General features: G+C 46.0%; 1 protein-coding gene across 1 annotated transcript in view; it reads left to right on the plus strand.

Moving 5' to 3' along the window:
• The window catches only part of ADAMTS20 (ADAM metallopeptidase with thrombospondin type 1 motif 20), a 167997-nt gene that overhangs the window by 57107 nt on the left and 98092 nt on the right, over window positions 1-12798 (plus strand). Inside the window, exon 8 of the mRNA XM_070407804.1 lies at window positions 9650-9755. Within this exon, the coding sequence (XP_070263905.1) occupies window positions 9650-9755 (106 nt within the window). The remainder of the gene's footprint in view (window positions 1-9649; window positions 9756-12798) is intronic.

Here is a 12798-nt window from a genome sequence, read left to right on the forward strand (position 1 = left end):
TACCCATATGTATTTCTAGTACCAATTCTAGGTTGACAGTTATTCTATGTCAGTTTTTTGAATTTGTAATTGTATTAGCTTTTGACTTTTGCTATTGAGAAATCTGTAGTCTGTTTAGTTGTAGATTTTTGGTGATTTGTTTTTTATTCTGGCTGCTTTTAAGATCTTCTCTTTGTTTTGGATATTACACAGTTTCATTAAAATTGTTTTTTAATATAATTTTCTTTTTATTTATTCTGCTTGGGATATGTTGTGATTCCTATATCCATTGATTAATATCTTCAACTCTGAAAAATTCCCAACCTTCTTTTCCTTCAAAATGTGTCCTTATATTCAATCTGCTCTCTCATGGGACCCTAATTACATTTGTATTAGATCTTCTCATACTGTTTCCCATGCTTTCATTTCTTTTTCTCCTCATGTTTCATTCAAGCAGCTCTAACATGCATTTTAGTATTTCTCTCTCGTCTGCTTCTAATTTGATATTTCAACCATCCTCTGAATTTTCCATTTTAATAGGTTTTTCAATTTAACAGATCTTAGTTAGCTCTTATTCAAAATCTGTGTTCATTTTGTTTACATTCTTTTTATATTTGTTCATATTTGTAATTGCCTTTCATGTTTACTTAAACATTTCATTTGGAGTAATAGTATATTCATCTCTGACAGTTCCCATATCTTAAACAGTTGAAGGCCAAATATGTGGTTTCTGCTTTCTCTTGTGTTGACTTGTTTGTATGTTTGGCAATCTTTGATTGTGAGCTCATATTTACTTAATATTAATCCATGAGATTAGAGGTGAACTGCTTAAAAAGAATGTATTTTCTTTCAGAGAGTATTTTCTGGTGTTTTGCTGTTACCCAAAGGGTGTTACTAACCAGGGTCCTTGACTTAATGTGGAAGACTCAGGATCAGCTACTGTACCTTGAGGCTTCTTCTACCAAGCTCTTAGTCTCTGGATCATATTACTTTTATCAGTATTTTCCCTCAGAGTATCTTCTATCCTTACTATCCATTGCTTACCCCTTAAGATTTAGCTCAGGTATAAATGTGTGTGTGTGTATGCATGCATATTGTATGAGAGAGGGGCAGCGGAACAATATATGTTAGATTTTGGAGATTGGGACTTGATCATTCTTGTAAATCATGTCAAGTCAGTATTCATTAAAACGTAGTTTTTATTAATGATCTAGTTTCTTTGTGTTAGGAGGACTCTTAAGAAACTGTAATCTTCTATAAATGTGAAAATAGATACCCGCTACTGTAATTATTACAACAGGACCCTGTTCTCTTCTCTCTGAAAACTATTCTCTGGCTATGTTAGGTATTGTATTTTATCAGTCAATCTAACAAGAATCCATAAATATATTTCTTATATTATCTATGTCCTATTTTCACATCTTTATACTAAAAGTTAAATATGAAAATGTCTGCCACATCTTACTGTTTTTTTAAATGATTTAATGCTAGATATTCTGAACTATATATGTAGAAGTGGGTAGTCTCCTAGTCTCCATTCATTTTTTTTGTAGTTTCCAGCCTCCCCAATGCACATAAATCATAGTGACATTTAGAAACGTAAACTGAAAATAGAGTGTTCTTATTATTCTATTGAGGGAAAGGTAATGATAATAATGATAACTGATATATCCAAATGGATTTTATATACAATACTAAATTTTACATGATTTAACTCTTAATGTCTACAACAAATCTATGAAGTAAGAACAACTATTCCAATTTTATAGATGAGAACAAATGATTTTCCCAGGGTTGCCCATCTTGTATCAAGACAATATATAGTATTTTATGTTCTCATCTAAAATATATGAAAAAACAACAAACTAAGGATAGTTCTTAAGATAAATACAGAATGTTGGTAATAATTGCTGTATCTTCTTTTGAAAGTACTGTTGCCCCAGTCTCTGAGCATGTTTTGCAAAGTGTGTTGAAAATGGTAGTTATTGTTCAAGATGGCTGGATTAGATGACTTTGTGCAGCTTATTGCACTAACAAACAAGGGAGCCTGTATCAAATTTGGGCCCATGCTACTTTATTCTATCTTTGGCCACTTTTAGAAAACCCAATACCTGCTTGAGTGGATCTAGGCAAAAACCATCAACAAGTAGCTTGGTATCACAATGCTATACATTCAGTTCGATTTTTGTTGGTCTTGACTGTTTATGGGCAACTTGAATGTGGTTTCTATTCACATGCAATGCATATTTTCACAAGTCTATTATGTGACTAAAATGGCCATATTAGAATATATCCTTAAGCATGAAACAAAGTTTGAGTGGTAACAGAGACAATATCGTGTTCCAAATATCTCCATGTCCCTGAAAATAAATATATTGGAACTTGAGCCATTTGACAGATTGAAAATACTAATGAAGACAGGGAGGACAGAAGAAATTCATGGAAAAATATGTTCAGTTATAACTTATTCTGACAAAGGAGAAATATAGTATTGACTAAAATTGACTAAAGAACTTCACATACAATATGAATTTCCCTCATACTTTGGACTTTAGCTACATTTTATTTATTTATTTTTTTCTTCCTTGCTTTTGGTCTTGATTCTAAGAAAAAATTCTTTGGTGGTGGTAGGGGCTTTGCCCTAGTAAGTTTTTTTTTGGCCAGAAAAGGGTCAGAAAGAGAGCAGATCTTTTCTTATTGTTTTGTTGTTGTTGTTAATCTTTACCTGAGGATATTTTTCCATTGATTTTTAGAGAGAGTAGAAGGGAGGGAGAGACAGATGCTCTGTCCACTGAGCCAAACTGGCTAGGGCTCTTTCCTTATTGTTAAAAAAAGTGTTGGCAAATGAACTCAGTCTGATTTTTTCTAGCATTTTTAGATTCTTCAGTTTAACCTCTATTTCTTTTAAATCCCAACAAAGCCATTCTAATTGTTGGGATACTTACCTTAAATGCTGGGGAAATGTCTGTTTTGAATTTTTATGAATAAAAGAATACATAGGAGTAGAGAGCTAACCACAATAGATACTACAAATCTAGTCTATATTGATATTTCTAAATGCAAAAACGTTACAGTAAGAAATTGGTTAGAAATGAAAAATTCTTTATGAAAGGAATCATTGTAGGAGAGAAGCTAAATTTACAAGCAAATATTGAAGGATAGTAATAGCAAAAACCAAGGTATTATGTTAAATTAAAAATAAATGAAATAGAGCTTGATTTATAGAATATGGATTGTTGTAATGAACTCTTATTTTGAATTTCTTATTCTAGTTTATTTTTAAAGGACTCTATCAACTGGAATTACTGTGTCATACTACCTTCATCTTTCAGCCAGTTCATACTACCTTCATCTTTCAGCAACACATTCGTTGCACGTTATCTATATTAATAAAAGTGTAATATGCTAATTAAACTGGACGTCCCTCCAGATGAAGCTGAGGCTGTGAGGGAAGCCCATGCCCTGGGTGCCTGCTGGGAAGCCTGGGTTCTGGTTGCCTAATGGCAGCCGGAGGGAAGCCTGGGTTCAGGTGCCAGAGGGAAGCCAGTGCCAACAGTAGGGGGAAGGAAGGCCTACTCTTGCATGAATTTCATGCATCGGGCATCTAGTTCTTTATATAAGCATGAATAGGTGCTAATATATGATACATTTTCCATTGCTGAAATAGTTATAAAAATTAAGTTCTTGCAATAATTCTTGCAATAATCATGTTTTATTTAACATACTAGTGGCCCTGTGCACGAATTTGTGCACATTGAAAGGAAATTAATTAGAAGAAATATTTTAATATGGCTATTTTCCCTTTATAATAGACTAGAGGCCCCATGCACAAAAATTTGTGCACTCGGGGGTCCCTCAGCCCAGCCTGTGCCCTCTCGCAGTCTGGGACCCCTCCGGGGATGTCCACCTGCTGGCTTAGGCCTGCTCCCCGGGGGATTGTGCCTAAGCTGGCAGTGATACATCCCTTGGGGGATGTCCACTTGCCAACGGGCCAAAGCTGCAGTTGAACATCCACAGAGCTGCTGAGGAGGCAGGAGAGGCTCCCACCATCGCCAATGTGATGCCTTCAGCCTGGCTTGTGGCTGAGCAGAGCTCCCCCTGTGGGAGTGCACTGACTACCAGGGGGCAGCTCCTGCATTAAGCATCTGCCCCCTGGTGGTCAGTGTGTGTCATAGTGACCAGTCATTCCCAGTCGTTCTGCTGTTAGGGTCAATTTGCACATTACCGCCCTAACGGGTTTGGCTCAGTGGATAGAGCATCGGCCTGCGGACTGAAGGGTCTCAGGTTCGATTCTCGTCAAGGGTATGTACTCTGGTTGCGTACACATCCCCAGTAAGGGGTGTGCAGGAGGCAGCTGATCGAAGTTTCGCTCTCATCGATGTTTCTAACTCTCTATCCCTCTCCCTTCCTCTCTGTAAAAAATCAATAAAATATATTTGGGGAAAAAAATTGCATGTGCACATTACCCTTTTATTATATAGGATAGAAGCCTGGTGCACAGGTGGGAGCCAGCTGGTTTGCCCTGAAGGGTGTCCCAGATCAGGGTGGGCAGGGGACCCCCAGCTCCCTACGATCGCCCACGCCGCCCCTGCTCGCAATCGCTGGCTCTGCCCATGCTCACACCTAACACCTCTGGCCAAGGCATTAGGCCTGGGCAAGAGACCCCCAGCTCCCCACCATCGTCAACTCGGCCCCTGCTCCCTGCAATTGACCGCTCTGCCCTAATGCCTCTCACCCAGGCATTAGGCCTGGGCAGGGGACCCACAGCTCTCCAAGGGACCTCCTGCTCCACCCCTTCCCAGGCCTAACGCTTGTGGCCAAGGCATTAGGCCTGGGCAGGGGACCCCAAGCTCCCACCATCAGCGACTGTGCCCCTGCTCCCCATGATCGCTGGCACTGCTCCTGCCCAGGCCTAATGCCTCTGGCCAAGGCATTAGGCCTGGGCAGGGGACCCCCGCAGCTGCAGCCTCCCAAGATCATGGGCTCTACCCCTGCCCGGGCCTTATGCCTCTGGCCGAGGCGTTGGGCCCGGGCAGAGGGGACCCCCAGCTGCAGCTGCCCCTGCCCCGGCCTAACACCTCCTCTGGCTGAGGCGTTAGGCCTGGGCAGGGGGACCCCCCCAGTTGCAGCCGCCTGCGATCGTGGGCTCCACCCCTGCCTGGGCCTTACTCCTCTGGCTGAGGGGTGAGGCCCGGGCAGTGGGGACCCCCAGCTGCAGCCGCCCCTGCCCAGCCTAACACCTCTGGCCGAGGCATTAGACCCAGGCAGGGGAACCCCCAGCTGCAGCCGCCCCCGATCGTGAGCTCCGCCCCTTCCCGGGCCTAACGCCTTTGGCCGAGGCTTAGGCCCGGGCAGCAGGGAGCCCAAGCTGCAGCCGCCCCCCTATCGTGGGCTCTGTCCCTGCCGGGGCCTTACGCCTCTGGCTGAGGCGTGAGGCCCGGGCAGTGGGGACCCCGAGCTGCAGCTGCCCCCCCCCGCCCAGCTGCAGCTGCCCCCCGATCGTGGGCTCTGCCCCTGCCCGGGCCTAACGCCTTTGGCCGAGGCGTTAGGCTGGGCAGGGGACCCCCCCAGCTGCAGCTGCCCCCGATCGTGGGCTCCGCCCCTGCCCGGGCCTTACGCCTCTGGCCAAGGCGTTAGGCTGGGCAGGGGACCCCCCCAGCTGCAGCCGCCCCCGATCGTGGGCTCCGCCCCTGCCCAGGCCTTACGCCTCTGGCTGAGGCGTGAGGCCCGGGCAGTGGGGACCCCCAGCTGCAGCTGCCCCTGCCCAGCCTAACGCTTCTGGCCGAGGCGTTAGGCCCGGGCAGGGGACCCCCCAAGCTGCAGCCGCCCCGATTGTGGGCTCCGCCCCTGCCCCGGCCTTATGCCTCTGGCCAAGGCGTTAGGCCCGGGCAGCGGGGACCCTCACTGCAGCTGCCCCTGCCCTGGCCTAACACCTCCTCTGGCCGAGGCGTTAGGCCTAGGCAGGGGAACCCCCAGCTGCAGCCACCCCCCAATCGTGGGCAGGGGACCCCCAGCTGCAGCCGCCCCTGCCCAGCCTAATGCCTCTGGCCGAGGCATTAGGCCCAGGCAGGGGACCCCCCCAGCTGCAGCCACCCCCCCACCCAGCTGCAACCGCTCCCTGATCGTGGGCTCCGGGCAGCGGCTGCAGCCACCCCGAGATCCCGGGCTCCACCCCTGCCCAGCTCCCATTGCTGGCTCCACCCCTACTTCCTGCTATCACTGGCCAGTGCGGCAAAGGCCAGGATTCTCCGATCATGGCTGGGGGGCAGGGCAAAGGCGGCCCTGGGGGCCGCCTTTGCCCTGCCCCCCGGCTCTTAGCTCCCCCCTGGGAGTGTCAGGGGGCTTCTTCTGTGCTTTCCATTTTGCCTCCCTGCATTGTGCCTACATATGCAAATTAACCGCCATCTTTGTTGACAGTTAACCGCCATCTTGGCTGGTGATTAATTTGCATATCTCGCTAATTAGCCAATGGGAAGGGTAGCGGTCGTACGCCAATTACCGTGTTTCTCTTTTATTAGTGTAGAAGTGTCAACCAAATTCACGATCGATATGACAGATCAAAACACACACATGTGATTAGCACCCGTGAGCTTTATCTTTATCGTGCATGAGCAAGTCAACTTAGCCTTTTATATATATAGAATAAACTTGCTTAATTAGACCTGCTTTCTGATGTAGCTAAACTTTTTCCAGCCCAGTGAAGCACCCCAACTTCTCTTTCAGGTAATTGTCAGCAACACAGCAGTAACAAAGCTGATTATTATTGTAGATCACACAGGGAGAACAAAGGGTAAAATATTTAACTGCAGCAGGGTTTGACTATATTCTGCGCAGTGACAAAACCTGAAGTCATTTTCAAGGTCTACCATTTCTTCTTTTCAGTTGGGTCAAGTTTCTAAGCTTTCTAAATCTCCCTTTTCCGGCTAATGAAAAGAAAATATGATTCCAGCAAGTGTCCTATCTACCTACTCCAGGACTTCTGTGAGGACCAAAGGAGATGAGGCATGGGAAAACACTTCACAGACATTTGGCTAAAGTGTTCAATGTTTCCACCAGGATATAAAGCAAGTCGTGTTCTTGGGCTGAAGAAACTCCAAGGAGGCTAGTCACTAGGGAGAGGAAGCTGGGCGTTGCTATGTGATGTCATTACCTGGCACCCACAGCGACCATTTCCAGGCTGGGCTGGGCTGTGAACTGCATTTTGTGCCATGGGGTCTCAGCAGCGTCGGCTGTGATTTAATGGGGTGTCGCTCCAGGGTGGTGGTGGGGCCTGTGTCCCACTTCGGGGAAGCTGAGTGTTGCTTTGTGGGCACCAGGTCCACAATGCCATTGCTCAGTAAATGGCCAGTGTGTGTCACAGGAGCTCTTGCATTGAGCGTCTGCTCCCTGGTGGTCAGTGCGTGTCATATCGACTGGTAAACCAGTTGTTCTGGTCATTTGGTCATAATGGTCGCTTAGGCTTTTATATATAGACTAGAGGCCCGGTGCACAAAAACTTGTGCACTCGGGGGGGGAGAGGGGGTCCCTCAGCCCGGCCTGTGCCCTCTCGCAGTCTGGGACCCCTCGGGAGATAATGATCTGCTGGCTTAGGCCTGCTCCTGAGTGGCAGAGGGCAAGCCCAATCCCTAGGTGCAGCCCCTGGTCGGGCTCAGAGCAGGGCTGATTGGGGAGTTGGGGCACCGCCCCCTGTCATGCACAGAGCAGGGCAGATTGGGAGGTTGCGATGCCACCCTCAGTCACGCTCAGGGTAGGGCTGATTGGGGGGTTGGGGCACCGCCCCCTGTCACACTCAAGGCAGGTTCAATGGGGAGGTTGCGGCGCCACCCCCTGTGATGCACAGAGCAGGGCCAATCAGGGGGTTGGGGCGCTGCCCCCTGTCACTCACAGAGCAGGTCCCATCAGGGGGATTGGGGCACTGCCCCCTGTCACTCACAGAGCAGGGCCAATCAGGGGGTTGGGGCACTGCCCCCCCCCCCATCATGCACAGAGCAGGGCCCATCAGGGGGTTGGGGAGCTCCCCCCTGTCACGCACAGAGTAGGGCCGATAGGGGAGTTAGGGCACCGCCCCCTGTCACCCACAGAGCAGGGCCAATCAGGGGGTTGGGGCGCCCCCACTGTCACACTCAGGGCAGGGCCGATGGGGAGGTTATGACTCTACCCCGTCACACACAGAGCAGGGCCCGTGGGGGGGGGGGTTGGGGCACCACCCCCTGTCACACACAGAGCAGGGCCGATCAGGGGGTTGGGACGCCACACCCTGTCACACACAGAGCCGCAGGGCGATCAGGGGGTTTGGGCGCTGCCCCCTGTCATGCTGATCTGGTGCCAGGAGGCCTCGTGGCTCCGCTGATCCCTGTGCTGGGAGGCATATTACCCTTTTACTATATAGGATAGAGGCCTGGGGGCTGGCTGGTTTGCCCTGAAGGGTGTCCTGGATCAGGGTGGGGGTCCCCACTGGGGTGCCTGGCCAGCCTGGATGAGGGGATGATGGCTGTTTGCAGCTGGTCACACACCCTTCAGGGTGGGGGTCCCCACTGGGGTGCCTGGCCAGTCTGGGTGAGGGGCTGAGGACTGCTTTCAGGCTAGGGGTTTTGACTGAAGCTCCCAACCACTCCTTTTTTTCTTTTTTTTTTTTTTCTTCTGGGCCAGCTTTAGCTCTGGCTCTAGCTCTGAGGCTTCCGCTGCTGGTTTGTTTGCCGTTCTATAATCAAAACAATGTATAACTTCAGCTCTGAGATCCCAGCCGGCTATATTTGTTAGAATGTTTCAAATTGCCAGCTCAGAGTCCGGCAAGTCAGGCGGGGAACGTTGGAGTCTGCAGTCACTGGAGCAAGCAAACCTCACGTTCGCTTCCAGCTGCCTGGCTGCCGGCCGCCATCTTGGCTGACAGTTAATTTGCATAAGGATATGCTGATTAGCCAATCGGAAGGGTAGCGGTCGTACGCCAATTACCATTTTTCTCTTTTATTAGTGTAGATATAGATGTAGATATATAGATATAGATAGAGATATATAGCAAAATAAAGATACATAGATATTAAATGCTAGGTGCCATTCTAAGCTTGTAACATATACCAGGTGGGGCAAAAGTAGGTTTACAGTTGTGAATACATTAAACACAGTTTATTCTTGTATTGCTATTTATTAATTATTGTATTTTTCATATGAACAGCTGTGAACCAATTTTTGCCCCACCCTGTATTCACTCATTTAGTTATCATGGTAATTGAATAATTGTATGCTGCTTGAAAACTTAAGGAAATTATAGATAATTTATAAATTATTGTGTCCCATGCTATTTTCTTTACCAGTTATCCTATTACCAATTTCATTCATTGCCTTTCTTACAGTCTACACTAATGTGGGTCTAAAAGTTTATCCTTCCTACAACAAATAGTTTTTTTTCTTTTCCTGTTTTAGAAAAATTGTTTGCTTGCCTATATTTTTAGATTATTTTCTTTAGAAAGGAATCCAAGAATTTCTGTAAAAGACAAACTCAGACAAATCATTTTTTTCCTTCTTTACCTTATAAAATGTTCATGCACTGTTAACAGTCACTCTGCATTCATTTCTAGGTAGTAATGTCATTGGTAAATGCTTTAAAATTGAATTCTTACTTTGTGATTTGGTATTTCCCATTTTGATGAAATATGAATGTGAAATTTTTCAGGCTTGGCAGAATTAGGCACCCTATGTGATCCTTTACGGAGCTGTTCTATTAGTGAAGAAAATGGCCTCAGCGCCGCCTTTACCATAGCCCACGAGTTGGGGCACGTGTAAGTACCTTCTGTCACCTCAGTAATATGCCTTCTCTCCATTCCACTTAGTGCATCTAAAAGTCCATCTTCAATTAAATGATTAGCACCTTTATGTCTTTAAAAATATTTTAGTGTAATTTTTATCCCCAAAATGCTAACTCTGGCTCTTTGTGATCTATGTTAGGTCAGACAGGCTGCACAGATCAACAGACTAAGCAAAGAACTAGAACTTGTGAATTCTTTTATTTCATTTACTGTATTGGATTACATGGCAAGCACTTCTGGCCTCTATCCCTTGTTATCTTATACATGACCAGGTACTATCCTCTACCATCCTATGGGAGGGCCTACAGGGCTGCTGATTATGGGCAACTCCCAAAAATATTTGTAATACCAACTCATTTCTTGCCCTTATAACTCAGAGCTCCAGCAGAGAATGTGGTATGTGGAAATTGCTTAATAATTAACAGATTTTTAAAAACTTTTTCTCTGAGATCCATAGTTTTTTGTTGTTGTTTTGTTTTAGGTGTTATTGTTTTTTTTGTGTGTGTGTGTGGTTTTGTGTGTGTGTGTGTGTGTTTGTGTACAAGTGTAAAAATTTGGGATTCTTCTATCTGTTCCTACATTAATAAAAATTCTAATGGGGTTCTATGCTGTAAGAATGGAGGCTGCGATTTCCAATGATACCTTTGTAGCTCCCATGGAAAGTCAGAAACCCCTATACAATCTCATCCTCTGAAAAATGATTCCGATGAACCCCCAGAACACCTGGGGTTTCTCGGTTAATGGCTTATAAGGAATGAAGGCTTAAGTTGCCTCTTAGTTTGTCTACATTTTCTTTTCCTGGTCATGCTTTGACATAATTAGAGTATTCAGCTGAGACAATTCCAAGTGGAGATCATTTTTAATAAACTAGTACCTCTTCCGTTCCCTTTTAGGATTGTTCTATCTCATGAGCATCAGCAAGATGCACACTCAGATTTTTTTAAAATTGTTTCTTAAAGTGGGGGATAGGATCAGGAATATAACTGAGGGCCATAGATGCATTGCAGTGGCATCGGAAAAACACTATTTGCTGGTTTAGAAGACTGTTCTTGCAGAGAGCACCATCTAGATATTTATTCTCCTGAGAAATTCTTTAGGTGTCTTCAGAATATGGGTAAGTAGTTTAAAAGACTGGTCTAAGTACAGATTTCAGCTTGCAAGTTAGTTCCAATGTTCCTTTTAACTGTGAGTTTGTACTTGGGGCCTCAAAAAATGCATAGGATCTGATCTGTTGCCAACCAGCTAATTATTTAATGTTGCTTGTGTTGTGAAAATTTGTTGCCTTTTAGGAATGTTTTTATTATTCTAGTCTATTCATCATCACTTAGTGATTATAGACTAGAACAGGGGTGGGCAAACTTTTTGACTCGAGGGCCACAATGGGTTCTTAAACTGGACCGGAGGGCCGGAACAAAAGCATGGATGGAGTGTTTGTGTGAACTAATATAAATTCAAAGTAAACATCATTACATAAAAGGTACGGTCTTTTTTATTTTAGTTTTATTCATTTCAAACGGGCCAGATCCGGCCCGCGGGCCCTAGTTTGCCCACGGCTGGACTAGAAACTTAGGCTGTTTCATATAAAATAGGTGGATATCCTATATAATAAGAGAGGGATATGCTAATTAGCCTGGATATGCTAATTAGTCATGACCAGACAGTCTAATTAGTCATAACCAGTATGCAAATTGACCATCACTCCAAACACAATAAGAGAGGTGTATGCTAATTAGCCCTGGTATGCAAATTAGTCATGACCAGTATGCAAATTGACCATCACTCCAACACACAAGAAGGCCACCCCCATGTGGTCAAAGATGGCCACCCCCATGTGGCCACAACATGGCTGCCACAAGATGGCCTGCAGGGGAGGACAGTTGGGGGGGGACCAGGCCTGCAGGGAAGGGCAGTTGGGGGGATCAGGCCTGCATAGGAGGGCAGTTGAGGGGGACCAGGCTGGCACGGGAGGGCAGTTAAAGGTGACTAAGCCGACAGGGGAGGGCAGTTAGGGGTAATCAGGCTTGCAGGGGAGCAGTTAGGCATCGATCAGGATCCCAGGGGAGTGGTTAGACACAACCTGTGGGTCATGACCCCTGAAAATACATCCTGCATATCAGATATTTACATTATGATTCATAACAGTAGCAAAATTACAGTTATGAAGTAGCAACGAAAATAATTTTATGGTTGGGGGGTCACCACAACATGAGGAACTGTATTCATTAGGAAGGTTGAGAACCACTGGGTTAGGGGGTGATCAGACTGGCAGTGGAGTGGTTAGGGGCAATCAGGCAGGCAGGCAGGCGAGCGTTTGGGAGCCAGCAGTCCTGATTGTGAGAGGGATGTCCGAACTGCCCGTTTTGGCCCGATCCCGGTGTGCGGTTGGACATCCCTCGAGAGGTCCCAGATTGGAGAGAGTGCAGTCTTGGCTGAGGGACACACACACACACACACACACACACAGGCACGAATTTCGTGCACCCGGCCTCTAGTTATAGAATAATATGGAATTAGTGATTAAAGAAGTCCCTTTCAAAAATTGAATTTATTGGGTGACATTGATCTGCCAAACCATACAGATTTTAAGTGTACAACTCAACAAAACATCATCTGCACACTGCACTGTGTGCCCATTGCCCCAAGCAAAGTCTCTTTCCCTCCCCCTTTCCCCCTCCTTTGCCTACTTCCACCTACCCCCATGCCCCTTTCCCTCTGGCTATCACCACACTATTGTCTGTGTCTATGTGTTATGTATATATGTTTTTTGGCTAATCCCTTCACCTCTGCTCATCAGACAGCTGTTAGTCTGTTCCTTGTATCCATGCCTCTGTCTCTATTTTTTTCATCAGTTTATTTTGTTCATTAGATTCTACATATAAGCAAGATCATATGGTATTTGTCGTTCTCTGACTGGCTTATTTCAAAGAAGTTCTTTTGGTACTGTACCAATAATCAGTGGTCTGGAATTTAGTGTGGTATAGCCTTTACCTAATCTTTCCACACATCTAAGATGTGC

The sequence above is a fragment of the Myotis yumanensis genome, unplaced genomic scaffold, assembly GCF_028538775.1.
Source record: "Myotis yumanensis isolate MYYU_CA2020_CCGP unplaced genomic scaffold, mMyoYum1.0.hap1 SCAF_3, whole genome shotgun sequence".
NCBI classification, from domain to species: domain Eukaryota; kingdom Metazoa; phylum Chordata; class Mammalia; order Chiroptera; family Vespertilionidae; genus Myotis; species Myotis yumanensis.